The 15,706-nt window shown below is 36.9% G+C and overlaps 1 protein-coding gene across 1 annotated transcript in view; it reads right to left on the bottom strand.

The window, feature by feature from the left end:
• The window catches only part of LOC114645523 (putative PIP5K1A and PSMD4-like protein), a 148,305-nt gene that overhangs the window by 70,691 nt on the left and 61,908 nt on the right, over positions 1-15,706 (bottom strand). Inside the window, exons 2-7 of the mRNA XM_051922585.1 lie at positions 13,482-13,513; positions 11,224-11,316; positions 7,597-7,727; positions 4,190-4,307; positions 3,858-4,010; positions 3,220-3,519 (exon numbers count right to left, since the gene is read on the bottom strand). Of these exons, the coding sequence (XP_051778545.1) occupies positions 3,220-3,519; positions 3,858-4,010; positions 4,190-4,307; positions 7,597-7,727; positions 11,224-11,316; positions 13,482-13,513 (827 nt within the window). The remainder of the gene's footprint in view (positions 1-3,219; positions 3,520-3,857; positions 4,011-4,189; positions 4,308-7,596; positions 7,728-11,223; positions 11,317-13,481; positions 13,514-15,706) is intronic.

The following is a 15,706-nucleotide window of genomic DNA, read 5'->3' as shown; positions in this document are numbered from 1 at the left end:
TTGTATCTGCGGTGTTAGCTATCACTATAAAGGGGCAACACAACCTACTCTACACAAACAAGTTCTGTGTGCTCCCAGTACCTGTTTTCTGTTGACTTACAGAATATAAAAATGAAAAAAAAATCTGAAACAGAAATGTTCAATCGGGTTGTACACTAATGTACAGTTCATCTACGGACCTTACAGCTAATTTTAACATTTTGACAGATTAAATCTGTCATACAAATTATGCCTGCAAAAACTGATGCAAAACATAACTGAAGTTATGCCATTCTGTCTAAAGTAGACTAAATACATTTAACACAGAGAATTACAAGATTTATTTCTACGCAGCAACCTCCTAAATAAATATGAGGTGTGGAGCATATGCAGAGCTGGAGACGGATAAAAATATCAATATATCAATCAAAGCTTAAAATATGGATCAGCAAGTTTTATATCATGTTGATATGAAACATTTTTTGCAAATATATATTATGAAAAACATGCCCTTTAGCTACATTTCATATTAAGCTGATAAATCATTATTATCAAAAAATAGAAAGTATTATCAAAAGTCCTTAATGCACTTAAATTCTTATTTGCATATGACCCACATTTCTAGGGGAAGCATTTTCTTTAAATAAATATATTCTGATTCTTTGCACAACAACTTTCTATTAAAATTCCTTTTCTTACTTCATTACAGTAAATACTCAGTTGGTTTCCATACTTGGCACATTTACAGTGGATTTAGAAAAGAAATCACAATCTTTGATAATATTCAGATTTTGTTACTTTACAGCCTAAAAAAAAAAAAAACACACACACTAAAATATTTTTTCAGCTTTATTTACTCAATGCAACCTATAACATCCAAGTCAAAAAGTACATAGGCAGCAGTCCAGAAAAATACTATAAAAAACCTGATAAACTTTCCTCATCGCTCTTCCATCCAGTTTAGAGAGATGGCCTGATCTAGGGAATATTCTAGGAAATACTGAACATTTTCACTTCTTAATTATGGATTGACTGTGCTCCTAGGGATTGATAAAGCTTTTGAAATCTTTCTGTATCCATCTCCTGACTTGTGCATGTCCCCAACTTTATCCCCAAGATCTTTTGAAAATGTCTTACCACCCAAAGTAAATTATTTACTTTCAGTTGCACTACCAAGAACTGGAATGCTCCAGAATTAGCTGTTTTTATGCTAAACTAATCATGATTACAACTGATCACAGGTGGAAGCCAGTTAACTTGGTTTGAAAAGAAGGTGATTAATCACACTTAATTGAGTTTACAAGTACAGTAGTGCCTCAGTTTCCGAGCATAATTCGTTCCGGAAATATGCTTGTAATCCAAAGCACTTGTATATCAAAGCGAATTTCCCCGAAAGAAATAATGGAAACTCAAATGATTTGTTCTACAACCTAAAAATATTCATATAAAAAAAGATTAATACAAAATATAAGGTAAAAATATGAAATACAAATTAACCTGCACTTTACTTTTGAAAAGAATCACGGCTGGTGTGAGGGAGACAAGAGAGAGGAGAGGAGAAGGGTTATTGTGTAGGACGACCTTCACTCTAACAGAATCACTGCTATCTGTTGGCTCACTGGAATCTTTTTTTGCGATTTTAACAAGGAACCTATCCAATGACAGTTGCTTTTCCCTGAAGAGTCACTACACTTGGACAGAAAATTTAAAAAAAAAAAAAAATGCTTTATGCACTGTAAGGATTCTAAACTCTTTTGGGATTCCCCCCCAACGGGACGACACGTGTAAGAGCATCCCGAAGCACCCGTAGGCTCCCAGCACTGTAGCAGTTTGCCGTAAAAGCGAATCCGAAAAGATCTCGATTGCTCTATAAAGCGCCCGCTTTCGATGGGTGATGCAAGGAACATTATAAATACAAGGGAACAGTATTACTTGGCCACTAACCTGGTCAAGTCCCTGCTGGATTGCTGTGTGTGTATAGGAGAGCGGTAGATCCCGCTACAATAAATAACCGTGATGTTCCTGTTTCAAGCTGAATAAAGCTGGTTCTGCTAAAGTACTGAGAGTCAGCCTCATGTTTTGGGGTGCAAGACAGGGACTCACATGTTACAGCACACACACGTGGTCACAATGCTATAGTAAACATCATACGCTCGTACAGATGTTGACTATATGAGTGAAGCACGCCAACTGAGACCGAGCATGGGAGACTATTACCCATAATCCTGCAGCGAGCAAGCGAGCGAGAGCGAGAGAGAGAGAGAGAGAACCACCATCGGCTCAGTTGTGATCAAGTGACGCTCGGCCAACAAATCGTATACGGACTACTCATATTGCAAGACCTCACTCGTTTATCAAGTTAAAATTTATTTAAAAATTTAGCTTGTCTTGCAAAACGCTTGCAAACTAAGTTACTCACAATCCAAGGTTTTACTGTACTTTTTTCTGTAGAGGGGGGACTAAGGTAGGGGGTCGATCCTTTATCAATTCCAGTAATTCTTGTTTTTTATTTTTTTTTCCCAAACTGTTGCATTATAGGGCGGCACGGTGGCGCAGTGGGTAGCGCTGCTGCCTCGCAGTTGGGACACCTGGGGACCTGGGTTCGATTCCCGGGTCCTCCCTGCGTGGAGTTTGCATGTTCTCCCCGTGTCTGCGTGGGTTTCCTCCGGGCGCTCCGGTTTCCTCCCACATTCCAAAGACATGCAGGTTAGGTGGATTGGCGATTCTAAATTGGCCCTAGTGTGTGCTTGGTGTGTGGGTGTGTTTGTGTGTGTCCTGCGGTGGGTTGGCACCCTGCCCAGGATTGGTTCCTGCCTTGTGCCCTGTGTTGGCTGGGATTGGCTCCAGCAGACCCCCGTGACCCTGTGTTTGGATTCAACGGGTTGGAAACTGGATGGATGGATGGATGTTGCATTATATATCTTTGACTTAGATGTTATAGGTTGCACTGACCAAGTAAAGCTGAAAACAAAAATGTGTGTGGTTTTATTTTAGAGACTGTAAAGCAAGAAAATCTGAATATTACCAAAGAGAGTGATTATTTTCTATACACATTGTATGTGATCCAAAGTCACACAAATAGTAATTAGTAACTTATGTCTTTGCCTGTATTTTGACACTATATAAAATTTTGGATGCACTTTTTTACTCAAATAGAGGAAAATCAAAATTAGTGTTCTAAAAATGAAACCTTATTAAATAAGTTTTAACTATAACATCACAATTGTTTTCCATTCTTACCAAACAGTCCCGCTGGATGGTCTTGCAGAGGGCATTATGCATGTCTGCGTCAAGAAACAGTCCATCAGGAATGTCATTAATAAAGTCCAGGTCCTTGAAAGTAGGCAACTTCTTTTCACGTTCTTTGGCTGAAGCCCTGCGCTTGTAGGTAGAGCCTTTGAGATCATACTTTAGGTGCATTCGCACAGAGCGGGGTAGCAAATTGTTCATGACTACAAGACGGATATTCTTTCCTCCTGCTTGCATGCAGTAAAGCCCATAAAACTTTGGAAGCAGTGTGCGCTTGTTCTGGTTTAGATTCTGATTGAAGAGAGACAGATGAAAATTCAAGAGTTTAATGCTGCTTAAATGCATGGCAATCACCTGTCATCACTGCTAACTGCCTGTCACTTCAATCAAAAGCATTGCACCTACAACAACACATTCTGCAGGAAGTGATTTATCAGAAGAATAAGGATCAGGCTTTTCATTAACAGCCTTTCAAAAAAATCTATTTCAGCACACCAAGTGGTAAAATACATTTCACGGGATTATACAGTGAATAAAAGTGACGTATTTAAACAAATATCTAGGCCAACATTACAATTATTTTGTTTTATATACAGGTAATCCAATCCTCAGTTTACTAGTAATCTTACCATATAATATCCTGGCAAAAGTTTCTGCAAAAACTCTGCTTCCTTGTGCTGTACAGTCTTGATTATAAATTCATCATCACTGGAGACATAAAAAACTGAGCCACTGGCACCTGGATTTGACAACTCTATTAAAGGCTCATTGCATAATGAATACTAGGAAAAGGTAGAAAACAATGTTCATTAAAAATGTTTACCACAATTCTATAATAAATTAAAAATCTACAGATATGTAGGATATCAAACTTTAACGTTAACTTAAAATTTACTTCATGCATATTGTCATCCACCCCATGTAAAAGGACCTGCACATATATGGCCCTTAGAAAACTCACCAAATAGTCATCGGGTCTAATCCCAAAAAGTTCCCTAAAATATCTGAAAGCCACTGGTGCATAGGTCTTGAAACGAAAATCTCCATAATGATGAGCTGGAGTTAGATTGCTGCCTTCCCTGTGAATTGTTACAAAACATTAGTAAGTTCAGGCTTTGATAATACTTTCAAAAGCATATGTCCTATCCTGTTTTGGAAAGAAGAAAGTCAAAACATATACAAACACACAATACTGTGAATCAGAAAACTTACTTTAGATTTCTCTGTTTTTAAATACCAGAACCTGATCGTTTTCAACTCAAACACACTGAATGTGGCAGACGCTGTGGATGCTTTTTTTCCAATGAACAGTGAAACCACAGTGCTTTTTGTTTTTATAACGAGTAATCACATTTATTCTTATTTCAAAACTATGTGAACTTTAAATAAAAAAATTCCTTTGGTCTCAATTTTTGTTCTGAAAATGTGAAACTATCTTAGTGGACAGATGAACAAAGGAAACTTGAAAAATGGCAGAAGACTGACTAAAGTTCTTTTCAAGATTTTCTGATTACTGCCCAAAGGTGCTGTGAGAGTCAGTTAGCAAATGTATGGATAAATAAACAAAGCTTTCAAATTGAGTGCAAGTTTATAAGCTCACATCTGAGCATAGACAGTGTGTGTTGCAGAAAAAATAATAAGATAAGATTTGGATAATCTCTAACTCACAAAACTAGATGATGAAGCAAACATACACTTTATCACTGCAGCAATTACAAAAGTTACCACAATGTCACATCAATTAACTATTTTAGGGGTTTAAAAAAAAAAAAAAAAAAAGTGTGTGAGAAAATATATACTACTAGCTGTGTAAGCCCGTGTTGTAAAAAGCCAAGGATGCTAGAAACTATGCATTCTGGCATTTCAATCAATGGTATCGGATGTGCATTAGCGGCTCCTCGTCGGTTTCATTTTGCAGATGTGCTCGCCTCCGTTGTCCATCAGCAGCTAAGAGAGTTTCTCTCTCCTCGGAGGTTTTGTTTTGCTGATGTGCTCTCCTCACTTGTGTATTAGCGGCGGAGGTTTCACTTTGGCGACAGAGTCGTTTTCTTTGAGCTTCATGCTGTAGCGTCGCAATTCTAGGCTGGACAGTCAGACACTTCCACACGTAGACGTTAATATATAAGATATATGAATATGTACGTATATAGACACATACATGCACACACACAGTTTTAACAACCTATAAATAAAACTAAAGGAGATTGGATTTGCAAACCTTTTAAAGCTAAACGCTTAAAAGCAACGGAAATGCCATGTTTCCCCGAAAATAAGTCCTAGCATGATTTTTTTTAAGATGCTTGTTATATAAGCCCTACTCCAAAAATAAGCCCTAGTTACAATCTCAAACAGGCGCCTTTGGATAAATGCCTACCGCTACCATATGTACACAGATGAACAGGAAATACCAGTATTTTGAACCCATGACAAGATGAGCGCAAAAAGAAAGAGCTATTCTGTCGAGTACAAGAAAGGAATGGTCTGAAAAGGGAGAGCAGAGTACAATAACTTCAGTCAACAGGCGTTCAAGGGAAATGCTAAGAAGCACAAGTGTGGATCACGTCGGTAACCATTATTTCCTGAGCTGGAAGACGTGATCTGTGAATGGGTTGCTGACAGGACAGCAAAGGCGTTGGTTGTGCGCAGGGCTGATATTCAAGCATTTGCCCTTGCAATGCCACCACAGTTAGAAATATCCCCAGCAGAATTCAAAGCATCACAACACTGGCTGGATGGCTTCCTTCAGCGATATGAACCATCTCTAAGAAGATCGACAACACTGTTTAAGCTGGAAGCGGCTGAAGTTACTAAATGTGCACTTGCATTCAAGTCCTTTGTTGATGGCATCGACTTTTCTAAATACCAACTTTCCAAACCTGATTGCTATGAAACTGCAGTGTTTATGGGCCAAGGACCCCAAACGACAATTGATCAGCAGGGTGCCGCCTCAGTCTACATTCCCTCCACTGTTTATGAAAGTGCATGCATTACCTGTATTTTGGCAATTCGTCTGGATGGAAATAAAGCCCCACCTCTAATCATCACTAAGGGCAAGAAGGATAAGACTGAACATGTTTCAGGCATTTATGTTCTTGAAACCAAAAAGGCCTGGTGCACACAATAAGTTATAAGGAAGTGGGTCGATTTAATGCTGCCACTTGTTATGCAAGGCAGTCAAAGAGGTCTGCTAGTTTGAGATTCAGCCAGCACACATCGCACTAAAGACATGAAGAGCTTCCTTCAAGAGAGAAAAATAGATCAAATAATGACTCCCACAGGAATGACTGCCTATCTCCAGACTCTTGATATTGCAATAAACAAGCCATTCAAGGACCATTTGCGCATAGAAATTAACAACTAAATTGAAAATAGAATGGAGAGAAATCAACGTGGAAACTCAACGTGAAGCCTATAGCCTGCAAGAGGTTGTGACTTGGGTGAAGAATTCATGGGATAAAATCGTTGACAGTCTACATGGACAAGAGGTGCTCATTTAAGGAAAGCTCTATTGCTAGACATGAGAGATTGGGGCCAACTGTTCTAAAGGAAATGGAGTCGCAAGAAATTCATAATGGAATTCGGAGTTTCGAGAGTTATGATGATGTTCCAGAAGATGATGACATGATTGCATTTGAATAAACGTAACTTTTGTTCAATAAATGTAGATTTTTGTTCAGGAATACTAGGGGGTTGTGCCCTGGCTCGCTTCACTCGCTTACACTCCCTGGGTTGCGCTGTGCGCCATCCACTTTGTGTCTCTGCTGCTCACGTTGTGAAGGTGGGGCTGAACGCACGCTAAGGAGACATGATCGGATCAACCGCTGTCTTGCTGCTGCTGTGCTGCGTGTTCTGCTTGTCGATCATTTAAAAGCCTGTGCAGCAGCTGTCCTTTTGTCTCACTGCCTTGTCTTGCAGGTTTGTTAAAGTGTCTCTGAGAAGATCATGTATCGTCTCCTTCCAAGATTTTTTTTCATAATAGAGAGAAATGTAGATTTTTGTTCAAGAATAAATGAAGATTGTTGTTCATAAAAAAACAAGACATCCCCTGAAAATAAGCCCTAGCGCATCTTATGGAGGAAAAATTAATATAAGACATGTCTTATTTTCGGGGAAACAGGGTAACTATAAAAGCAAAAAGGGACTTTAACTTACCAGGTTTTTTGTACTTTAGTTCTAGAGTAATGCAGTGAGCACTTTTTTTTTTTTTTTTTTTAATTAATTGATTACTGTTTTAGCTCTTGAGCAACAACTATGCTGTCAGTAGAAGCGGATTCTTAATTCGTGTTGTGACCTACTGTGACTTTTATCAAAAACACATAAAAACACACCCTTCTTATGATCTAGTCTAAACAAGAAAGGTTGGCTTACCCAGGAAAGAAAGTGCTTTCAACCACATAGAAATCCTGCATCAGAACATCTCGCTCAGCTTTTTGGGCAAGGCCTCCCACAGTATGTGCAATGCCAAGTTGAATAGCACCTTTCAGAGCTGAAGAAGTGGTCTATTTAAAAGGCAAAAGAAACACTAATTAAGAATTACCATGTAGACCCCATTAATTTTGGGGAGACTAAGAGTTAGTATAATAAAATAAAGGGCATTTCTGCCACACTCGCGTCTTCCTTTCAAATCTAGAATTAATTTTCAAAAAGCAAATGTATAGTGGCAAACATCATTTACAGGAAATTGTTAAACATTCCCAGAAAAGTTTTGAATGGAATTGTTTCATGATGTAATTAGTGTTGTCTTGGTACCCTTAAGATATAAATAATCAATTTTAACCAGTTTGACAATGTGGAATACATTTTAAATAAACCAATCTCAGAACTTTAAGGTCTGATGAAACTCGTGGAACTATGTTTGCTTCTTTTTGCTATACCTCCATGGCATTTTTGCTAATTTACCAATATCATGTGCATGATGGTAAGGACATCCTGTATTCCACAAGCCAAATTTCATTAGCTATTGATAATTCTTATATGCAGAAACATATATAATTGTTATTGTTGTTATCACACTGGTTTAGTTCATCTTATTTTTATATATAATCTGTACTAAACCAGTACTGTTTTGATTTTCACCATTGATGTTAAAATGACAGAAAAGTCCAGTGAAAGTGGCAGCTTTTGAGGTTATCTACTTTTTTGTATTTTCTAGATATTTACACACAGAAAAACTAACATTTTATTAGCCTATATTCTAAGACTAAACCAGAAATACAAACTCACAGTATGGAGAAAAATAAAGTCCTGGATTTTGTACAAGTCTTTTGCCTTTCTGTATATAAAAAGATGGCATCTGTGTGGTATAGAAAACTAATAAATGAAATTGGTTTCTATATTTTATATACTGTATACAGTGGTGTGAAAAACTATTTGCCCCCTTCCTGATTTCTTATTCTTTTGCATGTTTGTCACACAAAATGTTTCTGATCATCAAACACATTTAACCATTAGTCAAATATAACACAAGTAAACACAAAATGCAGTTTGTAAATGGTGGTTTTTATTACTTAGGGAGAAAAAAAAAATCCAAACCTACATGGCCCTGTGTGAAAAAGTAATTGCCCCCTGAACCTAATAACTGGTTGGGCCACCCTTAGCAGCAATAACTGCAATCAAGCGTTTGCAATAACTTGCAATGAGTCTTTTACAGCACTCTGGAGGAATTTTGGCCCACTCATCTTTGCAAAATTGTTGTAATTCAGCTTTATTTGAGGGTTTTCTAGCATGAACCGCCTTTTTAAGGTCATGCCATAGCATCTCAATTGGATTCAGGTCAGGACTTTGACTAGGCCACTCCAAAGTCTTCATTTTGTTTTTCTTCAGCCATTCAGAGGTGGATTTGCTGGTGTGTTTTGGGTCATTGTCCTGTTGCAGCACCCAAGATCGCTTCAGCTTGAGTTGACGAACAGATGGCCGGACATTCTCCTTCAGGATTTTTTGGTAGACAGTAGAATTCATGGTTCCATCTATCACAGCAAGCCTTCCAGGTCCTGAAGCAGCAAAACAACCCCAGACCATCACACTACCACCACCATATTTTACTGTTGGTATGATGTTCTTTTTCTGAAATGCTGTGTTCCTTTTACGCCAGATGTAACGGGACATTTGCCTTCCAAAAAGTTCAACTTTTGACTCATCAGTCCACAAGGTATTTTCCCAAAAGTCTTGGCAATCATTGAGATGTTTCTTAGCAAAATTGAGACGAGCCCTAATGTTCTTTTTGCTTAACAGTGGTTTGCGTCTTGGAAATCTGCCATGCAGGCCGTTTTTGCCCAGTTTCTTTCTTATGGTGGAGTCGTGAACACTGACCTTAATTGAGGCAAGTGAGGCCTGCAGTTCTTTAGACGTTGTCCTGGGGTCTTTTGTGACCTCTCGGATGAGTCGTCTCTGCGCTCTTGGGGTAATTTTGGTCGGCCGGCCACTCCTGGGAAGGTTCACCACTGTTCCATGTTTTTGCCATTTGTGGATAATGGCTCTCACTGTGGTTCGCTGGAGTCCCAAAGCTTTAGAAATGGCTTTATAACCTTTACCAGACTGATAGATCTCAATTACTTCTGTTCTCATTTGTTCCTGAATTTCTTTGGATCTTGGCATGATGTCTAGCTTTTGAGGTGCTTTTGGTCTACTTCTCTGTGTCAGGCAGCTCCTATTTAAGTGATTTCTTGATTGAAACAGGTGTGGCAGTAATCAGGCCTGGGGGTTGCTATGGAAATTGAACTCAGGTGTGACACACCACAGTTAGGTTATTTTTTTAACAAGGGGGCAATTACTTTTTCACACAGGGCCATGTAGGTTTGGATTTTTTTTCTCCCTAAATAATAAAAACCATCATTTAAAAACTGCATTTTGTGTTTACTTGTGTTATATTTGACTAATGGTTAAATGTGTTTGATGATCAGAAACATTTTGTGTGACAAACATGCAAAAGAATAAGAAATCAGGAAGGGGGCAAATAGTTTTTCACACCACTGTATATATTTGCAGTTGGAGACCCACAAAGGGAGAAAAAAAAAAACGAATCACGTATCATAAAATAGTTTTATTCCTGAGCTTTCAACCCCTATCAGGGGTCTTCATCAGAGGATAATGCTTAGACTTACAAGAATCAAAGGCAATATATAGCAACACATTCGGGGGGGGGGTGGTGGAGGTGACTAAGTCCGTATGATCAAAAAAGGGGGGGGGGGGTTATTGTTAAATTAAAGTGCATATGTCCTCCTTAAGTTGGCATATGCTGGGTTTATGTCCAAGTGTCTGTTGATGGCATTTTCATCTGATAGCCAAGACTCGGCCAACTCTCTGGCGCTTTTTGTACTGGACACACATTCAACTGGGACAACGTGAAAGTAAAATTTAAGGCCAGTACAAAAAGCGCCAGAGAGTTGGCCGAGTCTTGGCTATCAGATGAAAATGCCATCAACAGACACTTGGACATAAACCCAGCATATGCCAACTTAAGGAGGACATATGCACTTTAATTTAACAATAACCCCCCCCCCCTTTTTTGATCATACGGACTTAGTCACCTCCACACCCCGAATGTGTTGCTATATATTGCCTTTGATTCTTGTAAGTCTAAGCATTATCCTCTGATGAAGACCCCTGATAGGGGTTGAAAGCTCAGGAATAAAACTATTTTATGATACGTGATTCGTTTTTTTTTTTCTCCCTTTGTGGGTCTCCAACTGCAAATATGCAAACCGTATCACAGACCTTCTCTTCCATATTATATATATATATATATATATATATATATATATATATATATATATATATATATATATATATATATATATACATATATATACATATACACACACAGACCCACACACATTAATGCATGTACACATTGCTTCTGTAATCCTGGTTGTAAATAAAACATATGGCGCTGCATTTGCTTTTATAAAATCTAACACACAGAAACAACACTCATTAACCTGCGGAAATCCTAGACTCTAAAACCAGAAAAACTTATTTTACAGAAGGGGATCTCACTTTTTTATAAGTAGTTTCTCCAGTATGATCAACACCTCTGTGTCCAATCCTTTTTATAGTGTGTTCTTTATGTAGTCCAGAGGACCCTGGAATCTGTCAAAAACAAATATGGCAAGTTCAAAAGTTAAAAGCTATAAATTCTATAGTAAACTAAAATTATTCTTGTTAAGCCTAATGAAATTGAACTGGATTAGTACAAGGGAGTTTTAAAGTACTGAACCAACCAGTCATGCCTTTGTTAGTATATAATCATTGTAATCTCTAAAAGTCTCAAATCTTTAAACATCCCAGAGCTCAGATTAATGTCTGATACTATTTTTAAAATGCAAAACAACAGCAGATTAACATAAAATAAAAAAATGCATTTCATGGTGTTGTAATCCATTACAAACCCCTTGCTCATGCCAAATGTTCTCCTATCTCTTAGGCAGCAGTAGACAGTTAGTATATAATATCACAGGTACTATCTTCCTCCAACAGCAGTCATTTTTATATTTGCCTCACATTTAATGCACTCATCTACAAAATATCAATGAGTTCTAAAATGGAATGGTAATGCCGAAGTATTATGTCACACCTCTACTTTCTCCAACTGGATTACTATACTATACCTGTAAGTGAATGTTTCACCTACAATGAGAATAAAATATGATGAAGTGCTCTACAGAGCACTGCATGCATGAAGACAACTAGTGCTAGGCTAATTATATTTTGATGTGTTAAATATTTTAAGTATGAACACAACAAATGATGATAGCACTGATCCGAATTACTCAGAAGTCAGGTAGTTTCAAAAAATCTATCAACAGCCTACATATCAAATATATTATAAGGCTGTAAATAGGTTATTGGGTTTTCTTGCTTCCCTTATCTTAATCATCACGTAAAAGTACACAATTACAAGTTATAAAAGTACTTATAAGAGAACATTGGTGATACCATGCCACATGGTCACCAATTTCTCATACACAACAACAACAACATTTATTTATATAGCACATTTTCATACAAAAAGTAGCTCAAAGTGCTTTACATAATGAAGAAAAATAAAAGACAAAATAAGAAATTAAAATAACACAACATTTGTTAACATAGAAAAGGAGTAATAAAGTTTTGCAACACATATGGCATAACAACTTGGCATCATGAAACACAACTATGTGGTGTGACAGTAGATGGTAAATATGAAATTGGTGGTGATATTCTGGTGAAACTTAGTTTTAACAGCACTGGTATGGTAGCCGTGCCCAGCTAGTCATCTTCGTACTAGTTCCCCCACCATCACTCTCCCTGGATTTCTAGGTGTAAATGTGTGATGGCAGGTTGTGATATTGGTTTGACGTGATGAGAATGACAACAGACAGTGAAGAATGATGATCATAGTGGAGATGTAGCTGGACTACTAAACATGGAAAAACTGCTACACAAAACAACTATCTTTCATTTGTGAACAGCGATTATTAGTAGGTCTTACTTTTTACTCATTAATGTGTGCATACTTTTGTTTGTCCGTTGCAATATAAGCGAAAAAAACAGTTAATAAACTTGCCCAATTTCTAACGCAGACTACAAGTTTATGTTCACTGTGGCATTGCTCTGCTCAACACAGAGTGGCTATCTTGGGAAATATTTTCTATAAAGTCAAGATTACTTAAGATGGCGAGATGCTGCTTTGACTTAATCTCAATATTGCTTATATCCTAGTGTTGTAGTGAGCTCTGCATAACATTAATTTACTTTCACTGACTTCTTTTAGAACCGATACATCTCAGCAGGATTTTTGCTAACTGGATTAAATGATGTTTTCTGATATTATGGTTTATGCATCAAAAATACAGTAACATGTTGTTAGGTGGTCATAAAGCAAACAGCATCATCTTTGTCATCAGCTGCTAATGCACAAGCCATGCGAGCATGTCGGCAAAACAAAACCTCCTAGAAGAGAGATGCCCAGAGTAGTTCCTTTCAATTACCTGACATCTCTACATTTCAGTTTTTTTTCCCCATGACGATTTCAATAGTTTCTAGGACCCCAGGCTTTTTACAGCACAGGCTTACACAGCTAGTAAATTATGAAAAATCACATGCAGATGTAAATGCAACACTCAGAATCATTAACCCAAGTTAAAAAATATTCACATAATTACTTATTTTTAATTTGAATGTCTGAACCTTATTTTTTGGCTAATCACCGAGCTGTGAAAAATAAAATCACTAATTTTCAACTTGAAGGACAGCAATTTTAGAAAGATACTTACCTCAGAGGCAGTCAGCTTCCGGGCAACTGAACCTACAGAGGAAAAATATTTTAATTAAATTTTCTACTTACTATTGAAAGCCTGTATACTGAGCTGTAAAATAATTTCTCATGATGTTACAGTTGTTTCAGATACAAATATACAGTATTTATCTAAAGGATTATAAAAGAATATCAATTTTTAAGCACATTTTCCAGAGAATAAAAAAAGTAAAAGATTTGTGCTCATATGCTTTACATATAGTATATTATACCAATGGACCAAAACACAATTTATGAAACATTGCATAGAAAGTGAAATACAAATTCAGCCATTCAAATTCATTAACATTAGAATGCACAATATGAACAGATGGAGACAGTTATTAATGACTCCTTATTGTACTGCCAAATGAATCACTCAAAGCTGAACCAATGACGGATGTAAATTATTTCTTTGACAGTTTGAATATCATTAAGCAGATATATCAATCCACACCATAATAGACATTCATACATAAATGGAATGGGGGATATTCCCTCTTTGCAAAAATTCAATTTTAAATCACATACAATAGAAATGACATCCTGTTTGATGATGCTCCAGGGTATTTTTTTTTAGTTTTTTTAACCTGCTTTTCTCATTAGAGTTAGAGTTACTGTTCACTTTAAAACATTTGCTGCAGTTTCCACACATCATAATGCAATACTCACTCAATTGATGACATAAGAGGAAAAGCCCCAAAAATATTGTGTTTCTGCCATTCTAGTGATTGAGTTGGGGTATTTGGATTCCTTCCCTACACAGAGAATTTCATGGGAAATCTATATCCTATTTTGAGGTTAGTTTAAACATGCATATATACATTTCTTTGAATATACTAATTAAGAATATGTGTTTAAAATTCTAGCAATGTATTTTAAATATGATCTAATCTCAGTTATTGATTGACAGCTCTTTAAAAATAATAAAAAATATAAGGATTCATCTCACACAGAAATCACTCAACCCCAAGTACTGAAAATGTCTTAAGTAACACAACCAAGGTTTCTCATTCTTTCTGTGGAGACTAGGGAGATTACTCATATGCTGCAGAAATTAATTATACATGTATGGGCAGGTTTTGGGTTATAGTGACTCTGAAGATATGAACGAGCAGGTAAAACCCCAAAATTTTATTTTCAATGGAATTTCAATTATTTTTTATCTAGCGACTTCCATTTTAAATTTAAAATGCCACAGACTAATTTTGACACAATTTGAACACGTATCAGCCATCACCAACTGTGAGGAATACTACAGCACAATACAGACTTTGTCACCATTTTTGATCATGGTTTTCTTTTTGGCAGAATGCAGACTTGCAGAATAAGCAATGGCACATGTATCGCTCAGCAGCTGGTTGTTTAGCTGTGTGGTAGAAGCCACAGCTTGTAATTCCCAGAATCCTATGCATGTGTCCCTGTCGTGTCATCTAAGAGAGAGCAGATGTTGTGAGGGAGAGGTGACACTCTTAGCAATCCCCCAGCAAAGACAGCACGTGTCTTCTGAGGGATTAGTCATCAGTTAGTGATGATTTTTATTCCATTGCGATTTAGAAAAATTACATGACATTATTCCTTTTCCAACTAATGTCAGATACTGCATCATTATCAAAAGCTGGTATGTTTAAGTATGTTTAAGCATTAGGTCGACATACTGTATATACTTTTTAGTTTAACTATTTGTGTTTAATGATTTAAAGTTATTACTTATGTTCAAGACATTTTTCTGTTAATAAAATAATAAACTTTGTGCATTTTTGCAGATATTTCCATTAATGGACATGTTCAGTTCATGTTCTGTGTTACACATAAAATACGGTAATGAACATCAGCTGAATCCAAGGGACACCTGCATTATAAAACTTTAAATGTTACCGCCACTGCCACTCTATCACACAGACATACTGTACAATCAATGTTATCATATTGTTTTCTAAGTATTTACTCCAACAGATGCTGTAAATGTCAATCTGAAGAAGGGCAAAGAAAAACATACAAAAATCATTGTGGTGAAACAATTCTAAAAGGTGGATACTATTGTTGAGCTGTGAAGCATTACATTTTTAATTCAGTAATGAAGGTAAAGAACACAAAGAGTACTCTAGAAGTGTAAAAAAATGTGCTGGTCAGCTGCGTCCCCTTTTATATGTTCACTTGTTGAGAGCAAGGTAAAGAGGCCTACATTGCAGAGATCTAGTTACC

Source organism: Erpetoichthys calabaricus, chromosome 2, assembly GCF_900747795.2.
Source record: "Erpetoichthys calabaricus chromosome 2, fErpCal1.3, whole genome shotgun sequence".
In the NCBI taxonomy this organism is placed as follows: Eukaryota; Metazoa; Chordata; class Cladistia; order Polypteriformes; family Polypteridae; genus Erpetoichthys; species Erpetoichthys calabaricus.
This window is presented reverse-complemented; position numbering and strand designations above follow the sequence as displayed.